Raw genomic sequence first — 14,677 nt, 5'->3', positions numbered from 1 at the left:
CACCTGCTACGCTTCTGAATGAGTCACGGCAAGTGCCGTCTTGATTTTCTCAGACTCCACCAGCTTTGCTCCTTTATGCTCCTTCTCTGACTCTGTAGGCATTTGGGTTTGTGATCCCAGCTTTTGAGACCAGCTGAGAGTTGGTGTGAAGACAGACAGTCCTCTGGAGTCAGAAAACGAAGGAATAATCATGCTGCCCCTCCTTCGAGTCCTGGCTTTTCAGTCTAGCTGAATGACAGCAAACAAGTTGCCTCACTTTTCTAAGTCTCAGACTTCTCATCTGCAAATGCTACCTCTTAGGATTAGTGTGATGATCAAATAAAATTAACTATAGCTTATCATGGAGGCTAGTACTTAGTAAGTCCTCTATGAATTGATATTAGCTATTTTCATTGATATCACCAACATTATTATTAATCTACTTGAAATAGGGTAGCAGGGTTACCTGCTATCATATAAGGTTACATATATGATATTTTCAAGGTAAGAGAATATTTTATTCTCTTAGTAATTCCTCAAAATATTTTCATTCCTCCTCTTGCCCCCAAAGTTATTCTGTTTACATATCTTTAATCCTATTGATAAGAGGACCTATTTTCTCTCATTTTGTCTTCAAGTTTGATTATCATGTATAATTCTTTTATTTCAGTTTCTGTATTTTAATATTTCACTAGATATTCAAGCCTATTTTTCTTTTTCTAAACTTTATTAATATAGATACCTAAAAAAAGATTATAAATTTTTAGAAATAAGACATTGTGTTGCAGATATGTGAAGAAAAACTTTTAAGAAAAGGACTTTTATACTTTTAAATTGAATTTATCATTTTGTTCTACTCTCTTTGCTGTAATGTCCTCCATAATTACTATAAAACGCACAGTGATAATATCCCTCAGGAGCCTCCCCTCATGTACAATTTTTATATTTATTTTAAAAAAATAAGGAAAAAAAGTAGTTTGTTTAATTCCTCTTTTCTTATCAAAAAATTAAATTATACTTTAATTTTTCTAATTTGTTAGAAATTTACTTTATTAAACCTTGATAATGCTATAAACCTAAAATATTCTTGTTATACTGAAACAAATCGGTCATCTAATTTTAGATTTTATGTAAATTAGTAATCTTTTTCAGGATAAGGAAAAGTATACCAAAGATATTTTGGTACAGATTTGAAAGTTATCTTCCATTAAAAAAAGATGAATCTGAGAATCTAGCTACACTTTAAAAATGTGTACCAGTGTTTATTGAGAATCCCTTCTGTTTTATTAGAAACAGGAACAGTAATTTCACCAGCAGGAAATAATACAATACGAGTTAAGTTTAACATTCCTTCGATTGTTGTACATTGCTGACATTTTGGATCCAAGGTAAGAATCCAAATGAGAAGTAATAAACATCCAGTCCCTGATGATTCATTTAAATCCTGCTCAACTAGCTAAAAGCTTCCATGGGGAGGAGGCGTTGCTGTTTCTCCTGGTTGGCTTTGCTTCTTTCAGTGCTCTAAAGAACATTGTACTTAGGCAGCTTTGCTGTTGTGTCAGGCTGCTGGACAGGAGTTGATGCTCACAGCGCCGCTGACCAGGGCTGCTTTATTGAAGCTCACTGGGCGTCCATCAATCACAAAGTGTCTGATGCAGCCTGTGAAGGGTCTGCTCGGAGCCAAGCGTGGTGTCAGTAGGGACTCTGAATAAAGAAAGAAATCAAAGATTGCAATTGAGGCATTCTAAGCCCAGATATTATTTCATGGTAAAAATGTACACACAATAATTGCTCACATCATCAAGATGATTTACATGTCAAAAATGAAATATGGTAATTTTCTCATTTAATCAAGAACATAATCTGCTTTTGAAGTAATATGAACATCTGGTAATTTTAAAGTTTTGCCGTATTTTCCATGATCAAATTTCTAAGTATATTTTAGCTGTTTTCTACGGCTGAAATTTGCCTCTTGCATGTAAAGCTTCAGCAGTGAATTTTCAGGATATACCTATGCTTTTTGGAATTAATTTCACCTGGGCCTCACTTATTTTGTGTGTTTTGCTGAGAAGGGGGGAAGAAATTTTAGCTTCTACACTATATTTGGACTTGGTTAATGTTTCTGTTCAATTCAAATCATTTATTATTCACTCTTAAGCCTCCATATTTTTGCCAAGCTCATAAAATATAATGAGAAAATAATGAATTCAAATAAACCAAACTTAAATTTTTCTGAGCTCAGAGTTTAGGAACTATAAATAGGATAATGATAACGAGCCTAGTCTTCGTGTGGGGAAAGGTGCCCTAAGGTATGCCAGGAGAACTTTCTTCCCTTACCTTAATTAGAGATCTAGAAGAAGCCTTATGCTTATTAATTTTACAGACACAATTAAATGTGTTGGGGCGAAAGAAGCAATATAATTTAAAGCAATTTAGAGAGCTTAGAAATATCATGAAATTAAAATCCATTTAGTCAAAGATTATTATTATGTACAGATAGCTATGTGAGCAGTAGCAGATAAAAGATGGAAAACACTTAGTAACTCAGGAAGGAACATAAAACCGCACAGCAAATTATACATCATCAAGCTGCTGTAATAAGTTTTCTAAGCAATATAGATTAAGAATATGCAGAAGCTTTGTACTAAAAATAAGTCATGGAAATAGCATTTCATATTTACAATGATAATTACAAAGTTTTAGATTTGGAAGGAGCCTGAAAGATTAATTCCCTTTGTCTCTAGATTAGTATGGCTGTATATATATTCTTCAAGGCTGCTTGGTGTACTTCATGATCAGAATAAAAATGGGTGAACAGGAAAAACTGGATAAGGATATACCCATAAGGTATAGACCCATCTATTTCTCCTGCCTATTTTGGAGACTAGTTTTAGAATGGATTTTGAGTCTGCCCAAGCTTACCACCTTTTAGTTCAGGGGGTTTTCATCTAGAGGAAATAATTCATATAGAAATTATGGTCTACATAATTCACCACACAATTTATTGTAGGTAATGACAATAAAGTACCCTAGAACTCTAAGGTAATTGATTAATAAAATCAACACATGATTTTAATAGTGAACATTCTTCAGGTTGAAAGCTTGATTGTATATAGAATAATGTAGGATTTTCAGTAGAGAAATAAACATTCAGCTCTCTCTCTGTGTAGACTATATTAGCTTAAAAAAACTCTTTGACTTCTAATTTTGATTTTTAAGTTATACAGTAAAGTTGACTTTTTTGGTGTATAATTCATTGAATTTTAATGCATTAACTTTTCATTGATAGAAATAATGTCACCAGGGTTCCATGTGGTATAAGAGAACTGGCTGGGATTCCAAAAGAATTTAGTGAATACAGAGGTTTTATTTGTACCTAATTTCCTTTAGTTATTCTTTTCATGCCCCAGTTTCTGATGTGATTTTGGTGGAATTAATCTTAACAGCTCAAAATGATGTAATTAATGAAATTCAACTTAAATTATAATTGCTTTTGTTCTAGGTTTGTTGGCATGATTCCTAGATGGAATTAAAAGTTGCATTGGTGCAGTGGGGTGGTGGTTAGGCCCACCCTGGCCTGTTAGTTCCTGTGTGCTGGCTCATTAGCTAAAATTTGCTGTTAATTATATGTCTCAGGCAGGCTGAATTTGGCTTCAGGTGCATCTTGCCCACCCCCATCTGTGAAGATTAACAACTCTTGTAGTGAAAGATGATGGCAATGTGTAAGCTGAGATCAGACTCTAAAAACAAACAATCAAAGAGACAAATATTTGTTTGCATGATATTGTAAGCACTTTGGGTACAAAGTAAAGAGCAAATATAACTTCCATGAGGGAGGGCCATGCTTGTTTCATCTGTCTCGTGGAGGCTTAATAGACACTCAATAAATGTTTGCTGTGTGTTGAATGAAGTCATGTTTCCCGGCAGCAAGGAGTGTACTATTTATTGAGTTTCAGCAACATTCTGTGATAAGTGCGACAACTGGCATGCATAGCACATTCTAGGGACAGAGGGGAATGTGTGTATATGTAGAAGTCTGAGCTAAAGGTCAATAGGGAGTTAAGTTGGGGGAGGAGTGGGAGAAGTTGTTCCTTGAAAAGGTACTGGTAGGGGAAAGGAAGAACATTTTCCAGAAATTGAGGCCCTATGCGCTTATGCAAAGGTCTGGAGCAAAGAGAGCATCACTGAACATTCAGGGAACTGCAGCTCTCAGAAGGTGTGGGGAGACCCCAGAGGCAGGGGCAAGGAGGAGCCAGATGATCAAGGACCTTGCATGCTATACTGAATTTGATCCTATAGACCCTTGGGAAATTTGAAATGTTTTAAACTATGTTGTGATTTCTAGGAAGAAAACAATGCGGAAATGTAAGAAATGGTGTGATACATCTTCTACACGATACCTTCATGAAGTTCCGTGGTGGCCTTTGCCAGAATCTCTTTCATAACAGAAGCCACGAGCAGGAGGAGAGGCCCCAAAGATGGGGATGAGAATAGATATGGGAAATAAAGGAAAAGAAGGGTGGTTTGGGGGGTGTCTCAAATATTTCTTTCATCAGGGAGTTACTGTCATTGTCAATACTGGTGTTTGAAAAATTCACATTTTACAAAGCAGAGGAGAGTTTAGTTCTATATTGGGAGTACCGAAAGTCTGATGCATAGTTTTACCTATGTTTTCTTGCTCTCTTAAAGCATTATTTACCTTTACATGGGTCAGTCTAAAATAAACTAATTGGAAGGCAAGGAAAAATCATGTTTTTTTTTTTTCTTAAAATCCCCACCAAATTCCAGATGTAAAAACTTGGTTACATCCTTCTCATATCCTTCTCTCCAGCTATAACATTCAATTATTCCAAGTTAGTGAAATGTGTGAAAACAAACATCCAACATAAGGTCATGGTCTCTGCTTCTGAGGTTTAAAATAACTGTGTGCGGGGGAGGCCCACACATGTCCCCTTCTCACCATCCTGGATTATACACCATTCTTGGCAGATGGCAGCAGAGATGTTACTGATGATGTGTACAGAACTGCAGCTGGGAACCTCTCTTAAGGAATGTCACTATGTAGGAACAACAGAACTTATGGTCTGCAGCCATTGTCACAATTCGGAGTAATCCTAGATAGAACTGTGTATTCTCTTCTCTTCTACTAAAGAAGGGCAGCAATTATCAGCAAACATTTAGTCTTCTAAAGTTCTCAGATCTTAGAGCAATATTAGTAAATGAGTTTTCTTTGTGTTAGAGATAATATAGAATGTGCGTTTCACTGTATATGTCAGGAGGCTATGTAAAGGGAAGAGAGAAAAATAAGCAAATATGGCAGAGGAAGATCGATATCTATTGTTTAGAATGCTGGGGTCTAATTCTTAGGTGTTACTTTGTTGTGATCTCTGTATGGGGAGTCAATATTGTCAGCATACTTTTTCCTGTGAAAGAACATTGTATATAAAATCATTAGAGTTATCAGGTGAATTGTGAAAACACATGGCTCAGTTCTTAATACTATAATAACAGTGATGAGAACTTATTTTTTTTTTTTAATTTGGAAACTTATCCTTTTAAAACAATTCTTACCTGGAACACCTCCAACAAACACAGGCTCCCTGTGATCAACTGGTTTTGGATTCAAGGGTCCAACCACATGGTTCACTTCAGAGTCTACGTCCAACTGAACCACATTTGAATCTCTAATAACTAAAATACAAGGAAAAGACTGGTCATAAACGACACTGGAGTGATTAATTTTCACGTAAAAAGGACTGATTTATCACAGCAATAGCTTCTATTTATTCCAGAATAAACCCCTCACTTCTATATCATTGAAAACATTAATGTCCAACTAAGCGATCACTGTGACATTTTCCTTTGAAAGGAAGAATATTTAAGATACTTTTTTCATATAAATATTTAAGAATATTTAAGATACTGCCACTTTTTTTTTTGCTCCAAAAGTTATGCATTATTTAAATAACTCCCCAAGACTATTTTGGCAGCATTCAAATACATGTGGATTCAATAGACACATTTTAGTACAGTAATATTAGATTCTCCTCTTGGCTACTTTTAGACTCATCCATCACCTACTCCATCATATACTTTACGGCCTAAGTTCTGCCAAGCCATCATCCCCTAGGTGGGTGTGGAGATTTATTTTATAAAGCAAGCCAGGACTCTGAACTCTTCTCACCTGTAATTCTGTGCCATCTGCCATCACAGAGACCCTGCTTGGGTGTGACCGAGGTGGAAAAGTCTCTAATGCCATTGTTGACTTTCACTATGACCTGCAAAAGACCGGGTTACATTATATAATTTAATTTCATGCCTCATTGTCATGCTAAAAGTGAATTTCTTAAATAATTCACTACAGGGAAGCAATACTTTTAACAAACATCTACACATAATTAGTTTAGCAATTTGAACACAAGGGGTCACTCTTCAGTTGCCTATAGAAATAGTTTAACGAATGCTCCTAAGAGAGACAGCAAAGTAAGACACAGGAGAGATGAGGGAGAGAAACAGTAAGATAACAGAATGAGTTCCTCTAAATGTTTAAAGACGTTATACAAAGCAATTAAGGGATTGGTGAAGAGCATAGACTTTGGAGCCTAATTGCCTGTGTTCATATGCCAATAGCCAGACTTACTCCTTGCCTCCATTTTCTTATTTGTAAAACAAGGGCGACAATAATATTACCGACCTCACAGAGCTATTGGGGGAATTAAATGAGTTAATCCATATGAAACATTTAGAATAATATCTTACCTTATATAGTAAGCACCATATAAGGATTGTTTAATTATTTTATGGTTTAATAGAATACCAGAACTCAAACATCAGTTAAGTTAGGAACAACAAATATGCTGCTTTTTTCTCAAGATTTATTTGAATATTCTCATAATGTTTTTTAGTAATATTATTTTAGGATAAAATTGGTGTTTAATTATAAGATTTTAAAAAATTTGTACCAGTTGAAAAAATGTATGTGTATATATATATGTATGTGTGTGCGTGCGTGCGTGTGTGTGTGCATATATAAATACAAATATATACACATCTGGTATACATATATTATAGATAGAACGATACATGTTTTAGTGTTTGTTGGTTTTGATAGCTGGATATGTTTGCTGCCTCCATTTGTTGTAAAGTTCTATTTTTGTTTTTAAAACCCTTTAGTGATATTGTTATTGTTGATTATTTACTTACTTTAGCAATGTCACATTTTTTTGTGGCTCTTTGCTCTAATCAAATCAATTTCCAACATATAACTCTGAATCTAAATATTACCTGCATTTAAATTTTGTAGCTTCCCTGTCTCCCTGTCCCCCAGTCAGGAAAGATTGATGAAATAATTCTGTAAAATAAATCTGCTTCAAATCTAGAATCCAAGGTCAGAGGAGACAGACTGTTAAAACAATTTCAAACACAGTACCTGCCCATTTTTCATGTGAACATTTAGGTACTCCCCGTTCACACTGTGGCCATGAACAAGGGTTCCGGAACTGCTTCTGGGACGGACTTCAAATGCAATCTCAAACTTCAGTCCAATATTGAAAGACTCATCTGAGGAGAGAAATACTACTAATTCTCAAGAACAGCAACTTAAATTTTGTAACAATGGTGCGATTTTTTAATTATATATTTTTGTACTGTTTTTGAAAGTTTGACACATTTTTTAACAGATAAGTAGAAAGTGGCATTTTCTATGTCAAACACACTGTGGAAAGCTCTGTGGGGGACTGAGATAACCGGCACTCAGACCTGCGGTGGGGACAGCATGCTGAAAATATGCTACGGCTGTGTGAACTCAGGGGAGAAGAAATTGATTTCAACTAGCAGGACCACTTAACATTTCCAAAGTGAGAAAGAGGAAAAAGCACAAGTACAGAGGCCAGGCTGTTGGGAGAGCGCTGTGGAGGCCAGGGTGGCTGGATGGTCCCTCACGAAGGGAAAAGGCGGCACGGTGAGTGGGGAAGGTGCTAGTGCGCAAGTATGGAAGTTAGACTTTATTCTGAATTTATTGAACAATGGAGTTGACTCGATGAGCTCTGTATTGTAAAATAATTCTTAAACAACATCAACAAAAAAGAACTGATACCAGTGCTGCAGAGCACTTCAGAAGAAAAAGAGCAGCAGAAGCAGTTAGGAGCCGCTATTGCAGAGACGTACAAAAATGAATTTTTGTCAAGAATAGCTACATTCACTCCAAGAGACTCATTGAGAACTAGGCCATCTTAGTAATGTTCACTTGATGTGTCTTCTATAAATCACTTTTTAATTTTTCTTGCTATTAGTTGATGTTTATGGAGAACACAAATTGTGTATGTTGCTGTGTTTTGTAAGCTGTCCGTGTTTTTGAGTTCTTATCCCTGAAATTCAATGAAGGACTGAAAAATGTGAGTGTAGGTGTTTTAGCAGGAAAAAATGAAAGGAAAGCAAAATCAGGAGCTAGAAAAAGGGAGGAAATATAATCTCTGGTTATTCTATTGGACTTGGTTATTCTATTGGACTTGGTTTAAGAAGGTTTACTTGGCTGCACTGAAATGTCTTCATTTAGGGGTTGTACAAAGTACCTAAGTGCCTTGAGAGCAGCAGACATGTGGAATATTTTATTCCTTTTCCCTATCTTTCCCAGCACCTACCCTGGTGCTTTCTTCACACCTAATGTTTGCTCTAATGTTTGTTGGAATGTGCCGGATGGTGATTGTGTATAGTCTGTTAGGATTTTATTTATCTTTAGAGCTATTATGTTCCATCACCTGGCATAGGGACTGCCATACCAGAGGCATACAATAAAAACTTACTGAATGAGTGAGAGAGTAATAGTGAAGGAGAATCAAAATCCAGAAATAAAATTTCTGAAGGTTAGTGTTGTCTGCTGGTGTTGCAGGTCAAGTGAAGGAAATGGAACTTCCTTTAGAAGGGATAATGCTACAAGGAGCAGAGAGAGACGCAGAGAGCAAGGTGGCCAAGAGCCAACATGGACCAGACTATGGAGCAACACAGGAACTTCTGAAGGAGCCCAAACGGTCTACAGCCAGAGGTTTGGCAGCTGTGGAGAAGCTCTGGCCAGGGAAAGAAAATAGGGATGGACACGTGTGTCTGGTGTGGAGTAGTCAGAAGGGTGAAAGGTGGTCCTTGTGGGAAAAGGCCGCTTTCTAGAGCTGAGTGAGCTTGGCATTTTGAAGTTTTAACTCTGGGCCCAATTTCCCCGTTAGCCACCTCTAGGAAAGAAGTATTTCATGATTCAATGTTTTCAACATAAGTCGTTGTTACCTAGAACCACGTATCCCCCTTCTGTTGAAAAGTATGTTCCTGTTTCCATTGGACCTTCAAAACAAGGAGTCACGCTGAATGTCTGAGAGGCAGAGGTGATGGAGGCTCCGTTGAGCTGGAGATTGCTGAGACAACCACTGAAACTGTAGACTGAGTTTATCTGTGAGAAGAAGACATTTCTTAAAATCCATTTTCTCAACATTCACAGATGCAGATGCACCAAAGGGAAACAAAATGAAGGGATTTGAGTCTTGAGAGAAACCAAGTAATTCCTTATTTATCTTAGCTATCTGAATGATCACTAGTTTTCCAGGGAGTTGCTTTTTAATTAGTTCTTTGAAGCTAGAATTTTCTATGTGATAATGTCAGCCTATAGTCATTAAGCTATGAAAATTTTTATATCTACCATGACAAAATAAACTGCAGCTGTGATTTTCAAATTGAATATTAACAGTATCCTAGTTTGTTTTCATTCAAGAATGACAGCTCTGCCCAAGATCACCTAATGCTAATGAGAGCTAGCAAAGTTTTTAACTGTTAAATCTACCACGGTTAAACAGCAGAAAGCTCGCATTTCTGGCTTTATTAGCTATTTTTGTGGCTGAACATTTATCATACCACAGGATGTGAAACTTGGGCCACTTCTCAGTGCTTTAGAAATCTTTAAGAGGTTGTAATGGAATTGAGGCTACTTACTAAAATCTAATTAAACATCAATCCCTCTTTCCCCTTTTTGTTTTATCCACATATATGAATGGAGCTTAGAAACGTATTGACTTCTTTGCATTAAAGTCAGATCTATATATTAAAAATAATTTAGTCATTTAATGCATTCTCTTTATCACTAAATATTTTTTAAATGTGCAATGTTTTAAACTTTTAAATGACAAAAATAACATTTCTTACTATACCCTCGCTTCTCCTCAGGAGTAACTACCTTTCCTTACACATATACAAATTGTATCTGTATGTGTAAGAAACAAAAATGAGATCGTAGTTTATAATAGCCTGAAAGTTTTCTTCACTCAATAATATAGAATGGAATGACATGCTTTTATGGGGGAGTATTTTTATACCAAAAGTTTGGATACTCACTGAACAAATAAGCATTTCCTTGAGGCATAACTTTCATGACAATTTCTACCTCAGAAACTTTTTTCATCTTACCTCTACTTTCGAATCAAAAGGTTACTCCTGACTTTGTAATGCCACTGGGTGGGCAGATGTCCCGTAGGACAATACTCACTTTCATATCTCCTCTCCAGCCAAACTACAGTTTCACTCTTGCCAGTTTCCTAATTGCAAAATGAAGGCTGGATTAAATAATCTTCTAGCTCTAAAGGTCAATGGCTCTACTTGGTCATGCCTGGCTTACCTGGACATTTTTCACAGCTCTTCCAGGAGCCACACCTCCCAAATAAATAGGGCCCTTGATTTTCCAGGCAGCAACAGTAGGAGGAAGACTTTCTTCTAGGACACGAAGACCATCAATTATCAGTCGGCCGCTGCTCTTTTCCCGAATGAATATCACCTGGACGAAGAGAAGGCAAATAGCCCATCTCAAGTATATCCCACGATTAGGAGAGAGGCTGTGTTGCCTCTCCTCTCAACTTTACTGTTGCAATACTGTGGGAGACCTGCAGAAGTCCTTTAGAAAAAGTGGTCCCTTCTCTGAAAGTCAGGAGTTTGTCTCTCCCTTTAAAACCTGATTTAAAGTTATAGGCTTAATTTCTCAATACAGCTTGTATTTAGCGGAGTTCTCTATGAAGTTCTTCCCAGTTGGCCAGCCCACATGCTCTCTCCCAAATTTATTGTAGTCTATTTTAAGGCAGCTTAGATTGCCTACTCTTTCCATTACCTACATCCTGATTCGCTTCAATATTTAGGTAATTCTTCCTGTTGTATCCTGTCTTCCTAACAGGTATACTCTTCACTTTGTATCCTTTAGAGCCTCGCCTAAAAAAACACTCAGCAATTGTTGTTGAAAATTTACAACATTATAGGCAGTAGGAAAAACAGTCAAGTGAAAAATCTTTAGAAACCAAAGTTCATTTATGTTGCCCATTGATTCTTTGGTTAAAATAATTGCATTAAAAAAAAGTTGATCTGTCAAAAAAATTACACTCAGCTTATATCTCTTAATAAAGTGTGCTTCGAGATTTTTATAAGAAATTAATAAAAGTTTTTGAAATTGAACTCAGCATATAAGGACAGAATTTTAAAACAGATGTTTCTAAAGAAAACAATAGTGGGACATTAGTGTCAGTCCATTTGCCACTGGTGGATATTTGCAGATAAAAATATTCTTTGCCTTCAACTTACATCATGCCACAATCCATCATTGTATTTCTCTTGGCTTCTAATCTTCAGTTTCTTGTGGCCAACATTAAACATGAAAACCAAGCGGCCATGGGCTAAGAACAGAGTCATGAAGTCATTCTCTTCTTGATCCGAGACATAGAAAATCATCCCATGGGAGGAACGAGTTTTCAGACGAATAGAAAACTGCGATCTGGTAAATGAAAAGAGAAAGCTTACCACCTATAAAATGAGACTGAAGGTGATCTCTGAGTTCCCAAATACAAGGTAAAGAAGAATAAATAAGTAGCCATTCTATCTGATCCCAAGCAGCATTACCTCTAACGATCCCTTAGTATTATTAATAAATATTGAGTAAACACTGCTAGTTTAAAAATGATCTCTCTCCACTTCCTTATACAACAGGGATACAGTCCACAATTAAAGAAGTGTTGTTTCAGTTAAGGATCACATCATGTCTTGCTTGGAAAATATGGTTGTAATTAGTTTAGTAAAAATCTATACGTTAAAGGAACTTATTTATGTGAACAAAATACTAGTGTGTAATTATAGAAATGAGTAGAAATGATATGATATGTGTACTATGTAAAATACAAATTCAATTTTTTCCCCAGTAAAAATTAATAGATGGATATCACATGTTAAAAAAAAAAACAAACTACCAGTATGTGTAGAACTTAAAACTTCCTAGAAATTTAGATCCAGGCCATAGATAATATACATTTATTATGCTAACTTCTAGTTTGATTAACTCTAAATTCTTCCTGAAAAATACAAAATACTGATCTTGGCTATTAGGAAAATAGCAAATTAGAAGGCATTAGGGTTTCTTACTAAATACACTGCCTATATGAGTGCTTGAAAGAACTATGCAAGACCTATATAAGAATATTTGGGTGCTAACACTTTAAAAGAAATCTTCAATAATACTAAAAATCTAGAGATTTATGGAATACTGGGAAGAGGTGAGCGGCTTTAGACATAGCTTGAGGGCCAATAAAGATATACATGTATTTTTGTATTTTCAGAGTCTTTCCTTATTAATCTTCTAGCATTTCCATTTACGATCGAAAGCAATTTGTATGTGGGAGGAAGGGTGATATCAAGGTTAGAAAAGTCATTTGAAATTTGCCCATCTTCCTCTTTTTGATTGTCTTTTCTTTTTAATAAAACACAGCAAAGTCCTAAGAGAATGCTCCTTACTTTGGGAAGAATGTCACAGAGAATGTAATTTATATGAATTTCATACTATTTAGTATTTGTTTTGATGGTAAAAGAATGTAATTAAGGTGGCACAGAGAGAAAAGATCATAGGAAAAAAGATGATATATGGCAAATAAGGATGAAGCCCAGCGACAGTGTTAAGTTTTTGGAAGGATGGTGTGTTACTTTACTTTTCACCAAAATCTCCATTTAAGTGTTCAAATTCTTGGCGGCTGTTGGCTGTTCCTCCGTACTGATAGGCGTGCTCTATTGCTCTAGGGCTGTTGGAAAGGCGACAGTGAGAGTCTCTTGGAGCATTCTTCTCTAGGAATTTCAGGCCAACAGGATCCCATGAAGGTGAATCTTTACTTTTCTCTCCCTATAAGCATGGCAAGTAAGTCATATTAAGGGATAAGAGTGACATACTAGTATCAAAAATTCATTTGTTACTTCCTTATCAATAATTATAATAATAAAATAATTAAGCATGTGTTATTTGTGCATTGCCCATTAATGCCCATATACTTACCACTGTCAGCAAATGACAGCGGCATAATATGTTAACAGATTCAAAATTCTAGTCTATGATAGTAAAGCATAAACTGAAGCTATAGAGATAACTACTCTTATCATTTAAATTAAATGTACATCTTAACCAATGGTGAAAAGTTGGCAATAAAATAATCCTGAGAGACCCAATCGGTAAAAGCCACATATTATAGGTGACAATATAATTTTAACACACATATTATTATTTATACATGCTGTATAAAAAGTTAACATACTTAGCAACATCTTCAAAATATTTAAAAACATTTTTAGTGATAATATGTGTAGCAAACTTTTATGTGATAGGATACGGAGTAATTTTTAAAGATTATCTTCTGCTATTAAAATTGCACTGCCGATTTTAAAATTTAGAGTTGTAAAACTACAGAATACTATTTAATAGTTATTTAGTCTTAATTTCTGAAGCAAAAGGAAATGCAAATAAATCTGATCATTCAGTCATTTATTCATTTATTCAAGAAAATGTTTATTGCATACTTCATAGGTGGAAGTGAAGTTGGGAAAGAAATCAATGTTTCTGTAAGTCTTCCATGGGCAGTATGTGGTGGGGAATAGAAAGGTGAGTGAAAAATGGTTCTTGTATTTTAAGAAACTGAAAATCTGTTTGAAGGAATAGGCATATAAATAGCAAATTGGAAGACAGGTTGGTAACAGATAGAAGGGACCCTAGATGACTTGCTAGAGGATGGAGTTTTGTTTTTTAGGCGATGAAGAGCCACACAGGTTTTAAAAGCAGGGAGTGGCACAATATGACCCAGTTAGGAAGAAAGCTTGCAATAAAGGAAGGGCAAATAGAGGAAATGTTTGTCAGTAGGAAGAACTGGAGAACACAGCAAGAGTCTGGATGAAATACAGAATTAGATAGGAGAAAAAATCCTGGTTCAGAATTATTGAACGAACACATACCTTTAGTTTTAACTCCTCCCTAATTCCCACTGAAAGGTCAGAAGAACTAAACACGTAAAAATATATCCACAGTAAAATAAATCCTCCTGGAAATCTCGGAGGGTTTCTGCTAGCAGATCAAAGCAGTGCGGAATTTCCAGAAGTTATAATGCAGATTGGAACAGATTGTCACTAAAACTCTTAATCTCATATGGGCAAAAGACAAGACATCAAAAAAAAAAAAAAAAAAAGCGATTCAAGCAAATTTCAGAATTACCCTCAGAGTCCAAGGGTGGTGGGCAGAGAGTAGGCTAATTAACTGAAAGGCAGACCAGCTGTGCCAGCGTTCTGCTCGCAGGCAACAGCTCTTACATTCGTGTTCTGGAAGTGGAGACTCTCACAGTAGTAGTTAGATTAAAGAGCGTAAGGTGATTCTCAGAGATTCATC

General features: G+C 35.9%; 1 protein-coding gene across 1 annotated transcript in view; it reads right to left on the bottom strand.

Moving 5' to 3' along the window:
• Window positions 1-1,249: 1,249 nt before the first annotated feature.
• Window positions 1,250-14,677, bottom strand: part of LAMA4 (laminin subunit alpha 4) — a 135,571-nt gene continuing 122,143 nt past the window's right edge. The window contains exons 31-38 of the mRNA XM_023533378.1: window positions 12,966-13,153; window positions 11,575-11,764; window positions 10,628-10,783; window positions 9,253-9,412; window positions 7,409-7,539; window positions 6,164-6,257; window positions 5,551-5,670; window positions 1,250-1,683 (exon numbers count right to left, since the gene is read on the bottom strand). Coding sequence (XP_023389146.1) covers window positions 1,538-1,683; window positions 5,551-5,670; window positions 6,164-6,257; window positions 7,409-7,539; window positions 9,253-9,412; window positions 10,628-10,783; window positions 11,575-11,764; window positions 12,966-13,153 — 1,185 coding nt within the window. The 3' untranslated portion in view covers window positions 1,250-1,537. The remainder of the gene's footprint in view (window positions 1,684-5,550; window positions 5,671-6,163; window positions 6,258-7,408; window positions 7,540-9,252; window positions 9,413-10,627; window positions 10,784-11,574; window positions 11,765-12,965; window positions 13,154-14,677) is intronic.

Source organism: Pteropus vampyrus, unplaced genomic scaffold (genome assembly GCF_000151845.1).
Source record: "Pteropus vampyrus isolate Shadow unplaced genomic scaffold, Pvam_2.0 Scaffold101, whole genome shotgun sequence".
Lineage (NCBI taxonomy): Eukaryota > Metazoa > Chordata > Mammalia > Chiroptera > Pteropodidae > Pteropus > Pteropus vampyrus.
The sequence above is the reverse complement of the archived record's forward strand: the minus strand, read 5'-3'. Positions and strand labels throughout refer to the sequence as shown.